This window comes from Ptychodera flava, chromosome 6 (assembly GCF_041260155.1).
Source record: "Ptychodera flava strain L36383 chromosome 6, AS_Pfla_20210202, whole genome shotgun sequence".
Classification (NCBI taxonomy): Eukaryota; Metazoa; Hemichordata; class Enteropneusta; family Ptychoderidae; genus Ptychodera; species Ptychodera flava.
In genome coordinates this window covers 3,863,369-3,886,795 of record NC_091933.1, presented here as the reverse complement: position 1 = coordinate 3,886,795, position 23,427 = coordinate 3,863,369, and the positions used below count along the sequence as shown (strand labels likewise).

The 23,427-nt window shown below is 35.7% G+C and overlaps 1 protein-coding gene across 1 annotated transcript; it reads right to left on the bottom strand.

The window, feature by feature from the left end:
- Window positions 1-1,752: 1,752 nt before the first annotated feature.
- Window positions 1,753-23,427, bottom strand: LOC139134617 (ankyrin repeat and SOCS box protein 8-like). The gene is made up of 5 exons (XM_070701545.1): window positions 23,295-23,427; window positions 13,792-14,145; window positions 12,880-13,073; window positions 8,862-8,990; window positions 1,753-8,643 (listed from the first exon to the last, which is right to left on the bottom strand). Exons 2-5 carry the CDS (start codon window positions 13,964-13,966, stop codon window positions 8,431-8,433), a joined length of 711 nt encoding a protein of 236 aa, XP_070557646.1. The 5' UTR covers window positions 13,967-14,145; window positions 23,295-23,427; the 3' UTR covers window positions 1,753-8,430.

Genomic DNA, 23,427 nt, shown 5'->3' with positions numbered 1-23,427 from the left:
ATAAGTTACTCTGATCCTTAGAAAATGTAACATGTCTTCAGCAGTATATTTTAAAAATTTTTTTAAAGCCTGTGTCAAAAGCAAAGCATACTATTTCATGATAATACTGAAAGGTTCCGCTGCCTTCAATTGGTTAATTGTAGCATTTTGAGACATGTGAACTATGTCAGGGTTGAATGTGTAATGATGACAAAATGCACGAAATGTGATATTCTCACATGAGTAGAACGTGGCTTGTCCATTTATGGCAAACTGCTCATATATTGACTGCTTAAGTGTCATGCAAGAAGTATAAGGAGAGAGAGGGTTTCAATGTGTTAATTACAATATGTTTAACAAGAAAGGTACTCTTTCAAAAGTGCTACTGTAACAATAATGCAACATGTACTGTAGTACACTTTCAGAACGATGGACCGACTAGGAAACAACAGTCAAATGTGTCTCTTGAACAGATATGCAGACTCACATTGTCATAATAATTTACTCATATTTTGTGTAGGGACCATTCTAATGTACTACTTGTGTGGATTTACTTGCATTTTGAAGCTTCTGAGGAGTAACTGAAGTTTTCACTGTGTGAGATGTGAAGATTTAATGTCCCATACAGTGGATGCACGGCTAGCCATCATTTTCAATTTCAAATATTGGCAAAGCCTAGGTAAATTGTTTCTCTAGGACAGAACTAAATTTTCTGTGACCTCTGATTTTTACTCTAATTACTCTTGATTTTGAAAGAGAAAGCACTTATAGTACTTAATGTTAACATGCGGTCCATTTAAGGAGAAGATTGGGTATGTAGTCCATTTCAGGATAAGATTGGGTATATGTCTGTGATAAGCAATAGAGTTGTGGTGGTAATTCCTAAATATTTTTGATGTTACTGTACAACTTCTTACTGGATCCACTGATCTCCATATTCACAAATTCAATGTTTCCTCTATTGATACACTCTGTGATGAAATGTACCCTGTCATGAACCAGACTTGATACACTCTGTGATGAAATGTACCCTGTGATGAACCATTATTGATACACTCTGTGGTGAAATGTACCCTGTGATGAACCATTATTGATACACTCTGTGGTGAAATGTACCCTGTGATGAACCAGACTTGAAAGTTAGAAGTATTGTGGTGAAATGGTAACAGTTTCAATAAAATCTTTGGTGAAAACCATTGCTACTTTTCACAAATGTATTTTGAGTATAAGTGTGTATGTTATAGTGGGACATGCCTGGTCTAGACTGTTGATTGTATAGAATTTATCACATATTTCTTTGTATTAAAGTGTTTTATATCAGAAATGGTCTCAAACATTCATCTTTCTGTATCAATGACGGGCAGGAGTAACATTGCAAACAAGTTTCATAACTTATTGAATCTACACAAAACCAGGATGAGTCAAAACCACTCTTTCAAACTATGGTAGTGCCAACATCAAAGCATGGTAGTCCATACAAGGGTTTTTGTGTTGTGACGCCTAAAAATTCTTGTCATTTGGCTTGACCATCTTAAAACAGCATGAAAAAAATCTTCCAGCAAAGTTGCACAATGCAGGTGAACTCTGACAAACGTAATTTTAAAGAAAGAAGATCCCCTTGAAAATTCTTATACATCTACCTTGATATAAAATTGTATTAAATATCTGCTGTCTATGGTTGCTACAGATGTACAAGTAACATTTGCAGTTGTATATGAACTTGACTTTTAGTTTAAGCATATAGATATAAGCATTCACACACAAAGTCATCAATGTGTTTTCTTGAAAATTTATTGCACAGCTGGAGGGGAAAAAAACAATATAAAATATATATGTGGGGTTACACAAAGATGATAAAAATGGCAAAGTTTGGCATTTACTTGAAATTAAGAGTGATAACACACCTACGGAGGATTGCACTGGTTAAAATGGCTGAACTGATGATGCTGATGGATTGACAAAAACAATCTTACGTAATAAAACGTATGTTGAACATTTAGAACACTGCAGTTAATATCAAGGCTCATCACTCCCTGAACAATGGTAATGAACTCTGTTTGTTGTAACAAACACCATGGTAACATCAACAGCACCTAACTTGGGTAAATCAGATTTCAGAGTCATGTTTAAACACAGAGAAAAGGTAAAAACAAAGCACCAAATAAAATTGTATAAATGAATGCTTAAAGATAAAATATTCATGTATACCTAAATATGGCATATATATTTCAATATATCAAATACAGTTAAATACATGTAATACATTAGTTGCAAATTAAATAAAGTCATTTTGTGTACAAACTTGACTGACTGGCGTACACTGAATAAGTAAAGTTGCCCAAGGTATTTGAAAAAAGTTAAAGTATTCAACACAGCAAATAGAAAAATATTACAAGACTTGTGGCAGGAATCAATAATCTTGACGTACAGGACTGAGGCTTAACCCTTTGCACCCTGACCCCCTGGTACTCTATGACGTCATCGGACATTTATGTCCAAGGGTTAATAAAATAAAGGTCAGGTCAACAGTCAAAGGTGAAAAATATTAACATACAGTGTACACATTGTGAGAGCATGTGCATGGACAAATAGTATACAAATCAATAATTACTGCAATATTACCACCAGCGTTTGACATCAATGTAAAATGACTTGACAGAGATTGAAAAGATGTATAATATAAAATACACTGTCAAAGTCAAAGACACATTATGATTCAGAGTTACTTGAATTTGTAATGTTTCATCATGCAGTGCTTTATCTCTTTATCAACACAGCACTAGAGATTTCTCAATAAGTTTAGCATGATTTGTATGGAAAGCTGGTAACATACATCCCTAGTACAGAGACTAACAGATTAGATTTGACAATGGGAAAGCACAAATTGGCTCCAAGTGTTTCTCATTGCATATTTTAAGTGCATTGGAAAAACTGACAGTTTTGTTTGAGAAATAGCCATTTTGAATAAATTTCAAACATTTTTGAAGACAGCCATGGAGAACAATTAAAAGGATAATAAAGAAACGCATCATACTTTTTGGCAAAGCTAGAAAATGTTATATTTTTGAATGATCATTGTATAAAAATGTTGACTTATTAGCTTCAGTGTCACAAGAAGTACCAATAGTAAGTTAGCCATTACTTGCATTCAAACAATGCAATATTTGCAGGACCTGTGTGTGCACCCTGACGATCAATGGAATTACTTTTCAATTTCCAACATTGCTAGCATTGTGACAATGTTTTCTGATGATAATTGTAGGATGAACGTGACACAGGTTTTAATATGATGGAAAAAAAACCCCGAAATTACATTAACGGAAACAATGAAGATTATTTATGACTTGTAATCACAGAACTTAGACATCATCAAGATCAAATGTGAGACTTCAAAATTAGGTGGAAAATCTCTCTCAAAGTAACCCAAGTCCCAAAAGTAACCCAAAGTAACCCACTGTACACAGCTACTGTTTGTTTTGACTCAGACAACATCATAGAAATATCCTTTAGGTTAGAAAAATACATCACACACAACAGGTGTTTAAATTAAATAACACAGCAATATCATTGGTTGATTTGTGTCAAACAGCTGTTGGCACAAGTGTTAAAGATGAAATTACATCAACTGAGATGTGTTTATCACAGATTGTAACTAATTAACATGAACTGGTAACAATGTGTTGTTACACCATGGACTCAGGTATTCAAAACTACATTAAAGATGTATGGATCCCCCCAAAAATCTGACATAAACGGCACAGAGCAAATTACATGTAACTGCAGTATTAACGCAGGTGACAGAAATTTCAGGACAAACAGAAATAATTAAAGATGGGATAACATTACAACATTAGCAAACTTCATGGTTACAAGTTTTGACTAGCAGTGGAATTTGACAAGCAGTATGAAAAAAAGTCATGACATTTTGTGACTGAGGTCACAAAGGTATGGTGCACACAAACAATGGTTGAACAAAAATCTATTGGTGACTGTACCACACAGGATGTAGGTCACGTCATTGTGTAAGATATCTCAGGGGTGGAAAGTAGCTATTAGGTCACAAAGAGATGGCAGCTTTAGTTTTTGCATCTGTCTCTTAAATTAATCATACCGTACAAAGGGTATTGCAAAGAGTGCTACAATTCTTTACAAAAATACTGACTTCAAATAGAAAATTCAGAATTCAAAATAAAATTGACGATGTTTCATGAAAGGAGAGTGCATTTGAAAATAAGTGGCTTTCTGGGCAAAGCTCCAAAGAAGTTAATTTCAATACCAGAAATATGTCTCAAGGTCATGACAAAAGTAAATCATAGTTTCAACCGAAAGAGGGATCTGTCTTTTCTCATCATTATCACATCCTACTCTCATAGCGTATACTGTCATGTTTCAGAGGCAGTGATATGGCTAACATCGGAACTCCAACATTATCACATCCTACTCTCTCATAGCATATACTGTCATGTTTAAAAGGCAGTGATATGGCTGGTAGTATAGCTACAGCAACCATGTCACATTAGAATGAGGATATCAGTGTGAATAAATCAAGTGACCCAGAGTATAGAACTACAAGTTCTATTAGCTTTAAATACATGTAGATCTACATAGCGCTGAACTAGTCAACTGAATATATCAGAGGATTATGTAAGAGGAAATATATGCCGGACCACCAAACTAAGCTACCAACCGAGGACTACCAAACTTAGCTGTAGGACTACCAACTCAGGACTATAAAACTTGGCTGTAGGACTACCAACTGATGGCTGCAGGACTATCAAGTGACAGTTTCCAAACTCCATTGTGGGACTACCAAACTAGGCTATAGGACCACTGAATTTATCTTCGGTCCAGTATGAACTACACTTTGCAAAACAGTGTCACCAAACCCTGGTGACAGTAACACAACCTACAACTTTGAAAATTGCTTTTTACTTAAAATTATATGAGATAGTAAAATCATATGATAAAAGAGCATGACACACTTGGGTTTGGGAACTGAACTTAAAAACAGAAAATGCCTACAACAAATTACCGGTAGCACCACAGGCATCACATGAGATATTATTGTAACATTGCTACTCCTGACATCATTGAGTACCATTCAATGTAAATCCAACTTTCTGATGCATAATCATCTGGATGCTAAAAATAGGTGACCTCTTCACGTTTAGTTCACTACAGATGGGCAACCCTTTCTCCTTAGTTTCAACAAATGGGTAATAATCTCTCACACTTGTATCAAGTGGATGGTCCCTGCACAATGAGTTCTTTTTTTTCACACACTCAATAACTTATTCATATGAGTAATCTATGACCCTTTGTCTCATGCCATGCCACTTTTGCAAATTTTAAACATGACAACGCCGTTACACAGAACAGCGCCCTCATACTGCATTCATCCAAAGTGTTTCTTATGGTGGCTGTTCAAGTACAATAAATAAAACAGTTTCAAAGCATTTTGTTAGGAGTCTTTACCCATTGATGGACAAAAAACTGCTTTCCTTTTGGCAATTTGTCAAGTGACCTTAATGAGAGCTGAATAACACCAGCAAAACATGAAACTCACCGTTGGGAAAACAATGTTGTATATAGTTTGGCACTTTGCATAATATAATATTTCTCATAAAACGAGCTTTGACTTTCAAGCTTCATAAGTCTTAACCTCTGATAGATATCTAGCATGTTTTATTATTTCCTTTTTCTGGTCCAAAAACCATCTTGAAATGTCTACAGATCAACTTGTAGACACTGTCTGTGTATGTGTCATGTCCAACATTATTGTTGGTGACTGAATTTTAACGCTGACTATAATTCAATTGTCACATTGCATAATGCATACAAAGCATTGTGTGTCCAAGGCTAAGGCAGAATTTGCATTTCAACAAATCTAAGGATGAAGGATTACAAGGAAAAGTACATGTTTTATTGAGCAACAGTAGTGAAAATATTATCCAAAATTTCAATTATTCTACCTTTAACATGATTCCTCACCGGAGTAGCCTCAACGCAGAAGGGAATTCAGGAATGTACAGATGAAAGTTGCAATCAAGAAAGGTGTCAAGTAATTTGAAGGTATTATAGTGTTGGCCTAGTTATTTTGAACTTGCTCATCGGCAGGTACAGCTTAGATAGCAGCATGTAACGTGACTTTTTCCTGCAAGTTTTTGATAAATTTAAAATTATGAAGGAAATGATCGGATCATGGACAACCAATAGACTCACTTTGTGATCCATATCAATGTATGGGTCTCAAAGACTACCATACTTCAGAAATGGAAACCCTTGAACAGTTTAAGTGACAAAAAATGACCTTGCATTGCAATTTTTTCAGTTTATGATTTGTGAGATAAAAGCTTGAGATGTAGCTCTTCTGTCTTGAATTTACTTGGTTTCCGTTGCTGCTCGTAGTCATATCTTGAATGACAATGTTTTCTGAAAATTCTTCTTGTCATCTCTTTGGCTGCTGCTTTGCTTATGGTTAATATTTACAATAATTCTTTCATATCCATCATTTTAAATTGTCCATTGTAAGTGCCCTTTTTTCTCTCTTTGTCTCCCCTTTTATTAGCACTGTTTTACTCTAGGTCGTGTATTTAACCTTTGAACTCTGACCCCTTGATAACCTTTGACATAATGTAGAAATAAACCCCCGAACTTATGTCAAAGGTAACTGGCGTCAATTGATAAGTAATGTAGTTATGAATATATTATCAATAATTTTCTACTATTGTCACAAAACATGTTGAGATATCAAAAAATGCGATGTATTAACAGCTATAAAACCAAGCTGCATGTTGTTTGGTAAATATCAACATAAATAAAAACAAGATTTCTTACACAAATTTAAATCATAGACTTACAAATCCTGGCAAACAGATTTAACATCTGTTCATTGGATGATTTTCCTAACAATTTTCTTTTAAGAGAACCTGCTCAATGCAAAGAAATTCATATCATCTTGAATATAGAGAACATTGAATACAATACAGTTTGAATATATGGTGGTAAATAAATATATTGAAGAGCAGGTTGCTTAAAAAAACAAACTGACAGACAGACAACAAGATTCAGAAACTTGGTTTTGCAGTATCAGGCAAATACATCATATCTGTATGTTAGAATCATACTGAGATTGAAAAGTAATTTATGCATGTACAAAAAAAAAAATATCTGCCACAATTTTTGTGTAACTTTTGCTAGAAGCCTCCTTAAAAACATTATAAATAATATCAACATTACACACAAGTAGATTCAGTATTTGATACAGCGGGCTGACCAGTATCCAGTTTGTATTTCTCATTCTGACATACTGGATCTACTTTTTTCAGGGTTATCAAAGTTTAAAATTCACACATTACTGACCTCTTCATCCAATTTACTACCTGTTATATTTCTTTCTTAGAGCTATGAGAGATTAAAGTTTGCCAGCTTTGTTACGTTTTCCTAATCTGAGTTCATAGGTCTATGATTCTGAAACAATTGCAATGTCATGCGCAGTTTAGAGCACCTTAAAAATTACAGAGAAAAATAATTCTGGTAAGGCCTAAAATAGAGAAGCTTTTGTTTCTCATCCTAGACTAGCCCCGTAAAGATTTATTTTCATGTTCACTTGAAAAATCATAATCATAATCATAATGAGAGTGCTCCCTGTGGTGGAAAATTTCCATAGGATTACACATAAGCACTGTACAATGATAAAGGGGGAACTTATCCTGTCATTTCACTGCATGTTACAATTACTGATGCACTCATTGGTCTGTGATGCAGGTAAACAGTCCTGTTTTGTTGTTTATATGTTGGAAGTCGACTCTTGTCAGTTCAAAATAGAAACAGGAAAATAAAATTAAAAAACCCACATTTTTGCAAGAAACGTAGCACGAGAAACAAACCCATAATTTGTTTTGGCCTAATATTGAGAAAAAATAAAAGCAAGATTGTCATATTTTAGTTGTACACAAAAAGATGTGTGAGAGAAATATTCACTAACTGGCAGTTTTGATGCCCCCTACAGTTCTGAGTAAACACAAGACTAACAACAGGACAAGTTTCCTACATAAGCACCTTATGGCAGTACGGAATGATTGGTCATCAGTGGAACAATATTTGTAAACCTTAAAAGGTGTTTCTGGGGTTGTAAAAGAGCAAATTCTAAGATTTCAATTTTTGTAACGCCACTTTGTTCGACATTTCAAAGCAATTGGGTGCAAATCACACAATGTATGTTTTGTTTAATTTGATTTTTACCATCTGACAGTATAGTCATTTAACAATTAGTAATTATATTCAATGCTGTTTTTTTTAATATTAAAAAATACATGTATATAAGATCATGTGATCTGCGATCGTAGAAAAAATATGTATGAGACACATCACTGTGTACCGAACCACGACTTGTAAAAAAACATCACTTTGCCATTCACCTTCTGCTTGGAATCCAAGGGCACACCAAGGTCAAGGAATCTTCAGTTCTTCTAATAGTATGTAGGCATGTAATGAACTTGGTACATCAAAGGTTACCACAGCATCCAAATGTTCGTGTCCAAGGTTTTTACGGATTACCTTTCGACATAGCTCTTTCAAAGGCCTCGGTGTTTGCGACTGGTTCTTCAACCAGTCTAGGTATTCCTTGTGCTCTGTTAACTGCTTTGGAAGAAATCCGGTTTTCTGATCAGAAAAAAGAAGGGAAAGAGAAACTATAAAAGAACACGAGAATTATCATATTTTAAGAATAGAATCCATTATGCCATCGCATAAAAAGCACATTGCAATATTATTGAAAAATACTTTTTACTGCTGAAGGTTGGGTCGGAATGACATCACTGCAGTAGCAATGCCATCTAAAGAATCCAAAGGGAATAATTACGAGGTAATATTTCACTTACTCTATTTCTATATGTAAAGTTAGCCCCAGCTGAGACCAGTAAATTAATGCATTCCACTTGTCCATTGCATGCTGCAATGTACATTGGTGTAACTCCCCACTTGTCTTCTTTGTCAACATCAGCTCCTTTCTATCAGACAAACAGACAACAAACTTAGATCAAGAGTACCAATGCAGCATTCTGATTGGACGGGAGCTCACACCTATTGCAGTTAAATAGTTATGTACCAGTGTTTAAAAGTACCCTTTCAGTACCACAGGGGTTAATGCCAAGACACAGAGCATTTTAATAGATAAAGGAAAATTTGGCACTAGAAGAAACAAATGATTAAATACATGGAGACCATTGAGAAAGCAGTGTAAGCTTTGTAAAATTTATTATGAAAACTGCCTTATTAGAACATTTGACTTGTGCTTTGCCCACGGTCTTTTGTGGAGGAACCGTGCTTTGCCATGCAAGTGTTGTCTCTTTTCATTGTCTGTTTCACTTGCACTGTCTTAGCAAAATACACATGCGACCCATCCCTCTTGTTAACAATGGTTGGTGTCAAACTCCTGTCTAATGACGGTCGCTGAATTTAAAATCTATTTTCTTTTTTTTTTCAGATACTTCAAACCACAGAAAACACCACTCACAGCAGCAGAAGCACATTATGTTAACATAACTCCATGAACCCTATTCAGGCATTATAAACTCCATTTGTATACAATTTGCTCTATATAGCACTCACTTTGTGGCTCATGTTACATATCACACATTTACCCACATTTTGTGTGTGTCTGCCTGTGGTAGAAGTTATTTCATAAAGTTCCATAACTGTTGATTGAAGAAGCCATCTCACGGTATTTATCATAGATACAAAAAGGTTGACCTATTCAACCCACATTCCCGGTAAAGACTTCCACAATCAAAATTGATAGCAATGGGTTTTGGGCCAAACCATGGTGGTGACAGGGTTAAAACTTGGGAGGGGCAGGTAGCAGATACACTGTGCTCAAGGGCTGGGTGTAAGAAATGCAGATAGGATGATTTGGAGTGAAATCATGACAGGTCTTCCAGTCAATGGTAAAACACTCACTTCAAAGGAGTAAAACAACTGACATCATTATTTTATTTACACTGACATCACACTGCATCAAAATTCACCATACCTGTATGACTTTTCTCTTCTGAACGGTAGTTTATTGTTGGTAAAGGATATTGATTGTTTACTTGCATGTTTGCATACAGACATTAATAGATCTTACAATTTCATATTCATTTTTACCAGAGTGAAAGCAAAACAAATCAAAACATTTGCTGAAAAATATTGCTGATGAGATGTGTAATGTCTGAAATGTTGCTAGTCAGTTCATATACTTTGTAACTGATATTACAGTATGTTCATAGAAATATTTGGAACATGATGAGAGCTTTCTTCAAATGCAGTTGACTGGGTTTTCAATAGAGACAAAATTTAACAATCCTACAAGCTGACATCATTCATTGTCTTCACATTGTCTGCATTATCAAAGAACATTATTAGATCTGCCGGCAGACTGAACTAAATATTCTTCAATTGTAAGCAAATGATATAAAATGACAAAGGTTTACATAAAAAGATGGATACCAGTGAAAACATACTGTAAACACTTTGAATTAGCGACATCTTTTTTCCATGTTTTGGAATTTCGTGATCAGCAGGTTTTTGACCACAGTAAATACAGGGAAATTTAAATCAGTTACATCTTGAAATAGTGAATTGACAGACTTTTTAGTTAAATTTTATAAAAACAGGATGCTAAATAAAAAGTAAGGTTTAAAGATTGTGTGCAAATTTTCCTTTATCATATACCTAGATTCACGTACCCATGTAAACCTATGAGAAAAGGCGCTCTTACAGGTGTGTAATAAGTTGCCGTATCACGCCCAGGCACACTTTGCCCAAATAAGGTAGTGTGCGCGCTTTTTCGAACTTTTTTGCGCTTCGCTCGTAGTTTTGAAGCAAATTGTAGACAGTTTGAATCTTATTCCGATCAAAATTGGTTTTAAACAAGTGCTTGATAGTCTCCTCTCAATGTTTCGCTGAGAAAGTGTATTTTAACGAGCAGGATCAACTACTCATCTGTGCTCATTCTGTAGTGATATTGGCGTTCCCATAGAACAAGCTCATGACGCGTTCCACAACAGAACAAATGACAACATAGTACATATTAATCCGCAAAGTTGCGTGGCTCATGTTTTTTTTTAATTTATGCCCATAACTTTAAAAAAATTTTAGTGATAAATACTGAAACATATCACAACCGTTCAATAGGTATATGATAAAACCTTTGCGGCCCAGATACGGGTTTTGCGGACCTTGGTCGTATGGCGTACGGGCCCTCGCACGCTCGGGCCCTTCCGCCGTACAACCTCGGTACGCAAAACCCGTATCAGGGCCGTAAAGATTATTACTTCATAAACCATCTTGTCTGAGAGTGCCCTCAATACTATGAATACAAAGTTATCCATCAGAAAATATAGTGTTCTTGTAATTTTTTTTATAAAGTTCAGTTGTGATACAAATTTTCTGGCTCTAGCCAAAATATGCTATTAATTTAGGAAATCTGCTCTCAGATATCTATAGTAGCAAATCAACCATTTTCACTCGGGGGCCACTCAAAAGAGTGCACCACCAAAACTATGAAGTTGAGTTGTAAACAAATATTCTATGGTAATTCTAGCTGAAAGATGCTACGGAATCTGCTCTTAAGTATCTATAGTAGTAAATCCATCATTTTCACTTGGGGGCAACTCAAAAAAAGTGCACCACCAAAACTATACTGTTGAGTTGTAAAACAAATATTCTAGTTCTAGCTAAACGATGATATGGAATCTGGTCTCATGTATCTACAATAGCAAATTAACAATTTTCACTGGGGGCCACTCCAAAAAAGTGTGCCACCAAAACTATGAATGGTTTAGTGATGATGCCGACTCAAAGTAAACATGGTGGATATGACTTCTCAGCTATATATGAATGAATGCAGTGACTGAATACCTTTAATCATATAATTTTATAATATCACGGTATTAGTAGGCCTTATGATGGTTAATTTTCAGATGTGAGGACTAGCTTTGAACAAGATAAAATCAAAGTAAAAGCATTTTCTCAAATCACTCAATTTACCGTACTCGTCCGAGTATAAGCCCCTGCTCGTGTATAAGCCCCCCTACTGATTTTAGAGGATTTTAGAAAATGCATTACATCCGTGTATAAGCCCCTACCCTAGTGTAACTCAAATACAGAAAGGTTAGGAGAGTATATTTGGTCATTTAACTTGGTAAAATTAATTTTAGATAATAAAGAAACCATTAAAAGATGTTAAAACAATGGGAAACTGGAGTTCCCTGGACAATATCGTAAGGAAAATGACACGTTTTTTCAGTACTATCTTGATTCTTTGACCCTACCCCCGTCACCTAAATAGAATAGTCTCACTCATGTCCGCCATTGTTTATTTTCATTCACGGCCACGATGATTTCATGCTTGAAACATGCAGTTTCTTTTGTTTGAAGCAATTATCCTTTCATTTGTGAAGACTTTTCCTGGTGACTATTACAATTTTCACTGCTATGTTGTTGTTTTCACAAGATGTAGACAGTTTGATATTGGAATATTGAGTTGCCTTTCCGTGTGGGCAACGCATGCCTGTTCACAATCAGTGAATCACATGTCATTATTGTTGATCAGATACATGACGTCTTTGTTTCAAGTTTGGGTTTTTTTTCGACGCTGAAATTTCACGAAAATGTCACTTCTGTATTCAGAGATTGTACAATCAATTTCTTTGGATGTGTAAGTCGATTTTGAAAGCGATAGAAAGATCGAATGGTGTTGAAAAAATCGTGCATAAAATTAGCATAAATTAAGCGTCCATGCCAGATAAGATGGGGTTGCTCGAGTATAAGCCCCTCCCTAGTTTTACCGCTGTTTAGTGTCGCCGAACCGGGGGCTTATACTCGGACGAGTACGGTAGTAGACAGCTTACTTACTTTGATGAGAAGCAAGGTGCAGTGTGGGTAGAGACCAGAGACAGCATGAAGTGGTGTTGCTCCGTGTTTACACTGACTATTGACTTCTGCACCATTGTCAAGCAGTTCCTCTATGCACTCAGCATGGCCCTTGTACGCAGCCCAGTACAATGGCGTCTTACCGTAATAATCTTTCCTATTTATATCACTAGTTCCTGGAACGCAAGAAGTAGTTTTGTATAATTATGGTGAAGCTAATCTCATAGTGAGTTGATACAGTTATCTCTTGAGACAAGCGTTCCAATTTTGTTGACTGTTTCTTTCAATCAAATGACAGTTGACCTGGATAGGCTTAACACTGAGAAACAAAACACAAAGCTCACTGACAACTTTAATTAAAGATGTGGACTGAAGCAGGATGCCCCAGTGTTTCATCATTATCCAGTCATGTCACCATGGCAATGAGCTGTATCTCAGAAATGATTTGCCATGTTGCGGCCATGGTAACTAGCTGTAATATGAAGGTTTGCTTGGCAGCAGAAAAGTCCTTGGTGACTGAAGGCCTGTATCTGTTTGGATTACCAACTGTAGATTTGACAGAACAGCAATTTAATCTGCAGGTTTTTGTCACATTCACTTGTTGAGTCATATCATGTTATGCAAGCCTTGGAGACATACTAAAATTCTAAGAAATTCTGTATTACACTTTCTAAAAATATATTAAACCTGTTTTGAAAAATACCCTGTCATATAAGAGACTGGGCAGTTAGGAAAAAAAATTTGGGCAGTTAGGAAAAATACTTAATTTTAACTTCCGAGAAATTAAGTATTATAATTTCTAAAAATATATAAAGCCCGTTTTTTAATACCTGGTCAATGTAAGACATGTGCAAGATAACATGTGACAAGACTGAAATATTGTAAAATGCTTACCTTGGGAGTTGAGGACCTCCTTCAACTTGGATAGACTGCCGTGACTGGCAGCATAGTGCAGCTCTGTCCAGTTGTGATTGTACTTTGGAGATATCTTATGAAGGTAATTGTTGGATGACTTGCCCCGCTGAGACGGTTTCCATTCAAACCAGGATATGGAGTGCTTGATGCCCATCGTGTTCGTCAAGTTGGCCTCCAGTTGTAAGGCTGGTCATATTTGTTGCAGAAGCCCACTTTTATAGGCCTTGTGAGAGAGTGATTATAGAGTCTTAGAGAAAAGTTGAAAAGTGGAGACTAGCTACTTTGATCTCAGCATACCTCAGAGGCTTCAGTGTTGTCAACACTTCATCTCTTCTACAGGAAAAGAAAAAATATAAAACACATGATTATTACTCTTGGTTGTAAAAATCCCATTACATTTGGATGAAATCAGTGAGGCCCTATGCAGCCGTGATATAACGCATGTATTTATGGATCCGGTAATAATACAAATTTTTCCCAAAACTCAGTTAACCTGTTCATCCCTAATCATCTCTGAACAGCTCTACAATCACCATTGATAACAATGGCTTTGGGCTAAACCATGGTGGTGAACGGTGGAAGCATATGCAACATCAAGAAAAGATGAGCATCATTTCCACATTATCAAGGCAAATATCATCAAAGATACTGTACAACAAATTGGTCTCCTTCAAGAATGTCATTACAAATGGTAGGGGGTTGACAACCTGCTCTTTATGGAAACTGAAGTGTTTTGTAAACAAAAATTCTTAAATCAATTCAAATGTAATCAGTCAACAAATCTGTGATGTGGATATTAGATCTCAATGTCAAGAATCTCAATGAGTACATTGTGTGTCTGTCATTAACCCTTAGAGTGCCAATTTTTGCTGCCTTTATGGAATATAACCCAAAAAACTTTTTTCAGATCTAGTCAATTTTTTTCAGATTTTTCCACAAATTTTGGTCAAAATTGGAGCCAATGATAAATTATGTAAATTTGGTACATAACGATCAAAAACATTACAGTTAGATTTTTAAAAATTTCCACAATGTTATACTGGAAATTTGGTGAGGAAAATATCAGCACTCAAAGGCTTAAAACAAGCATCTCATTAAAGGGACAAAGTCGGCCATTTTTCATGAATTTTGTTTGATGCAAGATACTACTTATATTGTTTGACATGTTAAAAGATACTAAATGAATGGGTGACTATGCATATATTCGACCCTGGTTTTAGACAAATTAAATGAAACCATCGCAAAAATGAATTAATGGTCATGACCATTAATTCATTTTTGCAATGGTTTCATTTATCGTCTCTAAAACTGGGGTCGAATATATGCATGGTCACCCATTCATTCAGTATCTTTCAACATGTCAAACAACGTAAGTAGTATCTCGTATCAAACAAAATTCATGAAAAATGGCCGACTTTGCCCCTTTAAGAAAACAGCTCCATCTTAAACATGCAGAAAACATACTTTATCAAAATTTGTTTTGAAATTAAAATATCACTATCAAAATCAACAAATATACTGGCAGACTTTGCTCAGGAGGCATGGGGGATGGATGTTTGAAAATGCATGACAGATAAAACTCATAATGTTTTACGGAGAAGGGGGTTGAGCTCTATTTTAATCATTGGCTGAAAATTTGCACTGACCAGCAACATATGCAACCTGTCACACTGAAGAAACCATCACAGATCAGATTTTATTTTGAAATGCCTTTTTTTTTTTCAAAAAGCTGTAAATAATTTAAACTTCCACCAAACTACTTCAGCAACTTATCATTTTTAAAAGAAGTTTAATTCTTAAGTCTATTGTCACAATTTTGCTCTTTCAAACTTTTGTTGGGTGGGGGGGGGGGGGGGGTTTGGGGTTGAGGTCAAATGCAATGAGTTTCCAGATGGTCACTTAGATGATTGTCCGTGTAGCCATAGACCTAAAAAAAGAGGATCTATGGTGCAGCTCACTCTTAATCATTCTCTTCTATGTCTATCTGTCTGGTTTTGTCTGCCGCTGTCTCTGTATATATGTCTGTCTATTTGTCTGTCTGTATATCTGTCTGTTTGTTTCAATGGAATTGAGGAGCACACAGTCATGCAAAACTTCTCAATAAACCACATTACATTCTTCTAACCTCGCTGCCAGACTCTTACAGATGCCTAAAATCAGGCATTCACCACTTTGGGACATGCTATTTTGTGGAAATGTGGAAAGTGAAAAAAACTTGAGAAACCTAAGCCTGGAAAGTCATCTATACTTTCACTGCTGATGATCTCACTGAAAAAAATTCAAACAAAGTGAGATAAGAAAAAAGGAAAAAAATTAAGAATTTCACCAATTTTCTTCAAAAAATAAGAACAATTTACGAGCAAATTACAAGTTTAGGACTGACTGAACTGTGACAGAAGTAAAATAAAAAACACAAAGACACTCTTTCTTGTGTTTTTTTAGACTTTACATATATCAATGCTACATCTCCAGTAAGATATTTAGATTGATTTGACCTCAAGATAATTTAATTCTGAGAGCATATCATTTTGAATGAATTATTCATTACCCAAGCGATTCACTATGAATAGTATGACAATACACTGATACATAAATTCATACAAGCACAGACCCATGCAAATACACCCATGCACACACACAGACATGCACACACACAGACATGCACACACACCCATGCACACAGACATGCCATACTCTCATGGTGATGTGTATCTGACAGCAGATTGACATTTCAACAAGTCAGAGCTTTCAATTCACTCAAGGATGCTGCATAAAAATCAAGTAACGCCTCAAGCTCCAAAGAGGCCAGCGGTTTACAATAACACAGACCAATAACAGATGTGAATGTCAAAGAAATGACAGCCATGCAAATTTACTGGTTGTCATGGCAACAAGCCAGCATTCTCATCTGCTACTATGGTGTTGGTCGTTGACAAGGAAAACAACTAATGAGCATTCATCTTTTACATCTCTTTCTTTTGTATTTTCTGCCGTCATTAAAATTCTGAACAAAAAGAACATTATGCTGATGTGGAAATCACTTCGATAATACAAGAAATACGGTTGAATCTAACCTCTACTCTTTTCTGAGTCATGCTTCTTTATACTACAGCTTATCTGCAAATGTAATATCATACATGTACTTAAGTAAAACAGGACACATGGAAAAAGATACGGTTTTATATTTAGCTTGCTCCTGTTAGTGTTCTAAGGAAACTTAGAGGATTATCAGCCGCATGTGGCAAGAAACTAGGCTACCACTTTCCAAACAATTCTGTGGATCAGTTGGGGCTACACCCAATTGCTAAGTGACGGTTGCAAGGGAAATGTGTAATGTTCTGGAAAACACCAATTTTTGCAACTTTATTCATAAGAAATTACATCATTATGTAACCCTGAGTCACTGGATGTACATATGCAGTGGTTGCTAAACTACAGACTGTGTAACAGCAAAGATATACAATGGATTTCAAGGACATTTGAAACAATTTCCGTGATTCGAAATCTGGTCAAAACACCTAAAACTTTGGGAGTCAGTATACAAGATATTCAATGCCAATGGTACATAATCAATGCCAAAACTAAGCTTGAACTTTCTTAGGTTGGGTCTTCACTTTCTGAAGTTAGATTGCGAGGGTTTGAAAGTTATGTGGTGAGGATTCGAAGATAAGTTTATAGGATCAGAGGTTACATGTAGGTGGCTTAAATTTGAAGTTAGGACTTGAGGATTTGAAGATAGGTTGACAGAATCTGAAGCTAGGTTGCTAGATTCTGAACATAGATGGATAGAGTCTCAGGATGGTTGCTAATGCCGATTTTGAAGTTTCATGTTCATTGCCAGGGCTGATTTCTAAGTTTCAAGTTCAAGTTTCCAGTTCCCGCTTTTGATCAAATATCAAGGAGCGCTGTCATTCACAAGTGTTTGAACATATTGTTCAGCATTATATTGCTGCACACGATAGAAATCACTAAGCCATACCAAGGGCTGAACATATCTGATGTCATAAATAACTTTTAAAGTGTGGGTGCATCGTGTGAACTGCAGAAATCATGATGGTGACCATGGTGGTAAACGCAAGGAGATTGCTCTCTGTGCATTGGCAGATGAGAATTTTGCAATATTACAACGTGTGGTACAATATTTGTAAAGTCTAATGATCACTGCTTCAGCTGCAGACATGACAGACCAGATATGAACTGAAAATGCTCACGTGTTTCATTATATATTGCAGTTATGTGTAAATTTTAACCTTTGCTACATGTTTGCAACTTCATTGAAAGTATTATGATCAACATAATGAACAATAATCACCGCCAAATAGGTCATGAAGTACGGTATACAAATATGTAATTAGCTGAAATAAAAATATTAAAGTTCTTTTACTGCTGTCATTGTATCACCACTTTATATAACAAGTGTCATTACCGTTGGCCAAGTCCTTCAAGCCATACATGCCGAGCTGTGAAAGCTCACTAGACATGTAAATTATAAATTAACTGACTTTTGATATTGTTTTAACCTAGTATAATCATCAATGTACATAGCATATTTTGTCAACTTTGATCAAGTAAATCCTAGTATATATCCCTAATAAGCAAAGTTCATTAAATATATAAATTAGGAATTGGCTTAAGTAAAAATGCTTAGTGATTTTCAATAATGTTGTATCATAGTAAGTGCAATATATGTAGCAAGTTTTGTCAACTTTGGTCAAGTTGAATCAGGTATATATCTCTAATTATGAAAGTTCATTATATATGCAAGTTAGAAATTGGCTGAAGAGAAAATGCTTAATGACTTTCAATAATATTGTATTATAGTGTCTTTAATGTACATAGCAAGTTTCATCAATTTTGATCAAGTCAATTCAGATCAATATCCCTAATTATGAAAATTCATTTAATATGTAAATTAGGAATTGGCTGAAGTAAAAATGTCTTTTGATTTTCAATAATGTTATATCACAGTATCTTTGATGTATACAGCAAGTTTCAACAACTGCAATCAAGTTAATTCAGATATATATCCCTAATTAGGAAAGTTTATTGAATATGCAAATTCGAAATTGGCTGAAGTAAAAATGTTCAATGACTTTCAATAATGTTAAATCATAGTATCTTTAATATATATACCAAGTTTGGTCGATTTGATAGAGTCAAATCAGACATATATCCCTAATTAGGAAAGCTCATTAAATATGCAAATTTGCAACTATCTTTCATGTCACCCCTTAATGGTTCCCACTGCTGATATATCTTGGTGTGATCAACATTTGTAGCAAATCTCATCAAATTGTGTGTAGTCGTTTTTAATGTATATATTCGTTTTTTCTAAAATCATTAATTATGCACATGAGCAAAAAGTATGCAAGCCACACCCACCAAACACTAACCACTTCTTGCCATTTGCTAACTGAATCTATGTACTAGATTTGATTCTGATCTGATGAGCTGTTTTTGAGATATTGGACCAACAGAAAGAAAGACAGACAGACACACAGACAGACAGACAGACAGACAGACAGACATCGCTGCGACATATGCTCATGTGTGTAAACACGTGAGCAAAAAACGGAAACCATTCACACCGTGTCTGACCGGGGTCTGACCATAGCTCTTCCACAATTTTTGGTAAACCTTTTACCCAATGAAAATTGGACCAATAGTAAACTGCGATTAAAATTTGTTTCAGTTGCACAATGCCTGACTCTTTTCCTGAGGCTCCATCTGCAAATCATAGTTGGAAGTCAGATTGGCTGAGCAAGACCAAACATATTGTTTGACAAACTTTAATGACATAATTATATGGTTTGCAGTTGATAATACATGGGAATAACACTACCCAATGTTTCTGACTAGATGGGGAATTGCTTGAAAACTAGTGGAATATTCGACTCAGAAAGGTGTCTATTATTTTTTCCTATTTGTAATGAAGCAATACACAAAATTAGTGACGTAGCTGCCGATATAGCTCGGCTGTGGTATGAAGAGAACTATTTGTGACAAATGTTGATGAAGAAGGTAATTGTTGGTTTCAGAGAAAAAGATCTACCCGGGGGTATGATCCAAAATGAGAATAGTGCTTGTTTCAAATGGCAACTCTGTTCAAACAATACAGCCCATAAGCCATAAACAATTTATGCTCTCTACAGCAAACCATGTGAACCTTTGGTACCAGCAGCTGACGATGACACACAGTCAATTACATACACTCTAATCCAAATCAGAATCAGCCACAGTTATTTCGATGATAATTTATTGTCGACTAAAAGTGACGAAGTCCATGGCTTTGTATTTGCAATATGGTCGGCGTGTTTTACTGGCTCAGCCTTCCGACAAACACATATACCAACACATATAAGCCTGATTACGGCAGCCATAACAAGAGAAATTGGAGGATATAATCAAAGCAAGGTTCTTGTTTCATCATAATTTGAATATATCAGTCACATTTTGATCATCCTTATGAACCTGTATATCAAATATCAAAGCTATCACATAAGTGGTTTTTGCGAAAAAAATTGACCAAAATTGGTAAAAACTGCCCAAAAAATACAAAATTGCAGATGTCATTATATTTGAATATATCACATTTTGATCATACCTATAAACCTGTACCGGTATACTAAATATCAAAGCTCTCAGACAAGTGGTTTTGGAGAAAACTTTTTTGACCAAAGTGACAAATATTGCCCTAAAATATAACTTTGCATCTTTCTTCACAATATGAACACAAATCTGAAATAGGTTATCAAAGTTGTCTGACCAGCAGTTTTGAAGAAGAGGATTTGTAAAGATTGTTTTACCAGTAATGACAAATTTGCCTTAAAAATACAAATTTGCTTATTTCATACAATAAACATAGCATTAATGACACTTGGCTCACATTTGGTTCAATGTGGCAGGCCAGTGTGAGTATACTTAATTAAGTTTACCCCTGGGAACATGCATACCAAGTTTCAAAGCAATTGGATGAGCAATTTCAGAGAAAATGATTTTTCGACCAAAAATGAGAAAAGTTGCCCCAAAAATACAAATATGAAAATTTCACCACAATTTTAAGAATCCGACAGAAGACAAACCAAGGATCAAGAGTATTAAGTTTCAAAGCAATCCAACAAGAACTTTGGGAGAAAATGATTTTTGACCAACAATGGGAAAAATTGCCCCAAAAATACACATATGAAAATTTTACCACAATTTCAACAAAAATCTGACAGAGATCGACCCTAGGGTCATGCATACCAAGTTTCAAGGCAGTGGGACAAGTGGTTTCAGAGAAGATTTTTGACAAAAACGGGAAAAATTGAGTTTCTGATGTGGACGGACATGCATCCGCACAACTAACATACCTTATACATACACAACAGACATACAACGCCGTATAGCTCTTTTTGGTTTATATACATATATTAAATGTGAGCTAAAAACATGTTGTGTTTTACTTGTCAGCACATTGTATGTATATGTGAGATGCACTGTTAAATTTGACAAGTCAACAATACTGAACATGTACCTGACAGACACATATGCTGTTGTAGCAAGCCAAATTCTGGCTACTTTCCAGATGCTGTTGTAAGACCATGAAACTATAGTAAACACACACATTGATACAAACCAACATTAATTACAAATGGAGAAACTTTAGCCAGTCAAGGCTATACAAATGTTTCCAAATAAATCAAACAACACATAAATAAAAATTATGCAGGAATGATAGACGACGAGGCATTTTTCCAAAGTATTGTCATAGGTGTTTCTATGTTGCGACAAATAAATTACTGAAGTAAGTCTATGATTTACATGTATTGTGTATCTTTGAAGCAGATAGAGTCACTTGATATCATACAAGCTGTGTTACTGCTCACCCAAGTTCTTGACCTACTTTCTTCACAATAATATATCAAGCGTTTCATGAGTACATCCGACACACAATTGCCATTTTCATTAAAAAACAGTCATCTAAATCATGAGAAGAACACTTGCTAGATTGGTATTTGATTTTACAAAAACATTAATTGCACAAGACTGATGACATTTTTTACTTTAATGGTGCATCATACAATATAAATATTTCCATGTACCGGTAATTTTGAGGATATGAATTTCTCCATTTCCAGAAATATACCAAAGGGGCTACTAAGCTTGTATTTTTGTTGGAAGCTACACTGCCATGCCATGCAATCTGCAATATCATATTTTAAATTTTGGGGTGAAAATGAAGATAAAAGAACTTCACATTTCTGATCAGCTCGAGAAACTGACCCTCAATTTACAATATTTTGCATTGGCAAAAAAACTGTTGGAAACAACACTTTGTTTTAGTCTCTGTGATCAGCATATGAAATTGTTAGCTGTAGTCTCAGTTGTTTTCATGGTTCTAGCCTATTGGTACATGGATGTCTTCTGAGATGAACATTAGGATACAAGACTGTCTTCCATATTACATGTAGACACTAGCTTTTCTGAGGATTCCCGGTCCCACCCTGCAATAATAAATACTAGGCCATCACTCCTTGGAGACGACAGTTATTAAATAAACTAGCAAAGCAAATTTGGGCCATGGTTAAATCTGGGATAAAAGGAAACAGAATGACCAACATCCTAAAAGATGTGTACGTTGGGATGTGATGGGGAACCCCTAAGAAGTTTTTCATAAAATATCAAAAGTGAAGTCATATGGGTACATACAACCATAGACCCTAAAGGGTCTATGATACAACAGACATTTATTCTTGAAAACATTTGAAGATACAAATGTTTATTTTATGTTGGAATACATACCACACACGTTCCTTCACACATCTATTCAGATATGGATTATATCGACGTCATCGTACTTTAATCTTGTTGGAGGTACTGTGGGCCAGATGTTCAAATTTATGCTCTGGCCCAATCAGTGTGAACACTCACTCAACCTATAATTTTGCAACCCCTTTGCAGCTGGGCGCCCCATCTTCGCCTTGCAGCAGGCACTCAAGCTTTCAAACGTGTCTACGTAATAAAAAACCCTACGCTACCCGGGATATCTTGGCAACGGGTGAAGCAAGTTAAAATCACCGTGGCCAAAATTAGCTTCCGAATGTAAACATTGCACATGATCACATGAATGTACATGAATGAACGCACAGTGTCACAGATTATGATGTAACGCACTGATAGATTGCTTCAATAAGCGTATATTACAAAGGTCTACACTTTGGTCTTTGTACAAAAGGCAGTAAATGAACAATAATGCAAACCTAGAGAGTACTTTCGCCATTTATATAAAGACAATCGTTAGTCACAATCCCGTCACCCAACACGCACATTGCAGATTCATTTTACGCCCTCAACTTGCTCAGTGTCGGTTTGCGACCGGCCGTGGACCGCGTTTTCCGAAAATTACATTTTCAGCGGTTCATGAGGGTCACAGAGTTCCAAAAAGTGAAAATGGCACACCTGCATCCGCAATATATACACGAAGAAAGCTATAAACTTACCAAAATTAGTCTTAACCTCATCTGCATGGAAGGAAGACCGCTCTTCTCCATCCCCTAGATGCACGGCTTTGTGTGTTGCTGAAGCAAAAATATCGAATATCTGCCAGATTGACCCGGAAGTAAACACTGAGGT

Coding starts and splice junctions, on each gene's coding strand:
- LOC139134617 (XM_070701545.1), bottom strand. CDS start 13,966: ATGGGCATCAAGCACTCCATATCCTGGTTTGAATGGAAACCGTCTCAG. Junction 13,074..13,791: donor GGAGGTCCTCAACTCCCAAG/GTAAGCATTTTA, acceptor CTTGCGTTCCAG/GAACTAGTGATATAAATAGG. Junction 8,644..8,861: donor ACTTTACATATAGAAATAGA/GTAAGTGAAATA, acceptor TTTTCTGATCAG/AAAACCGGATTTCTTCCAAA.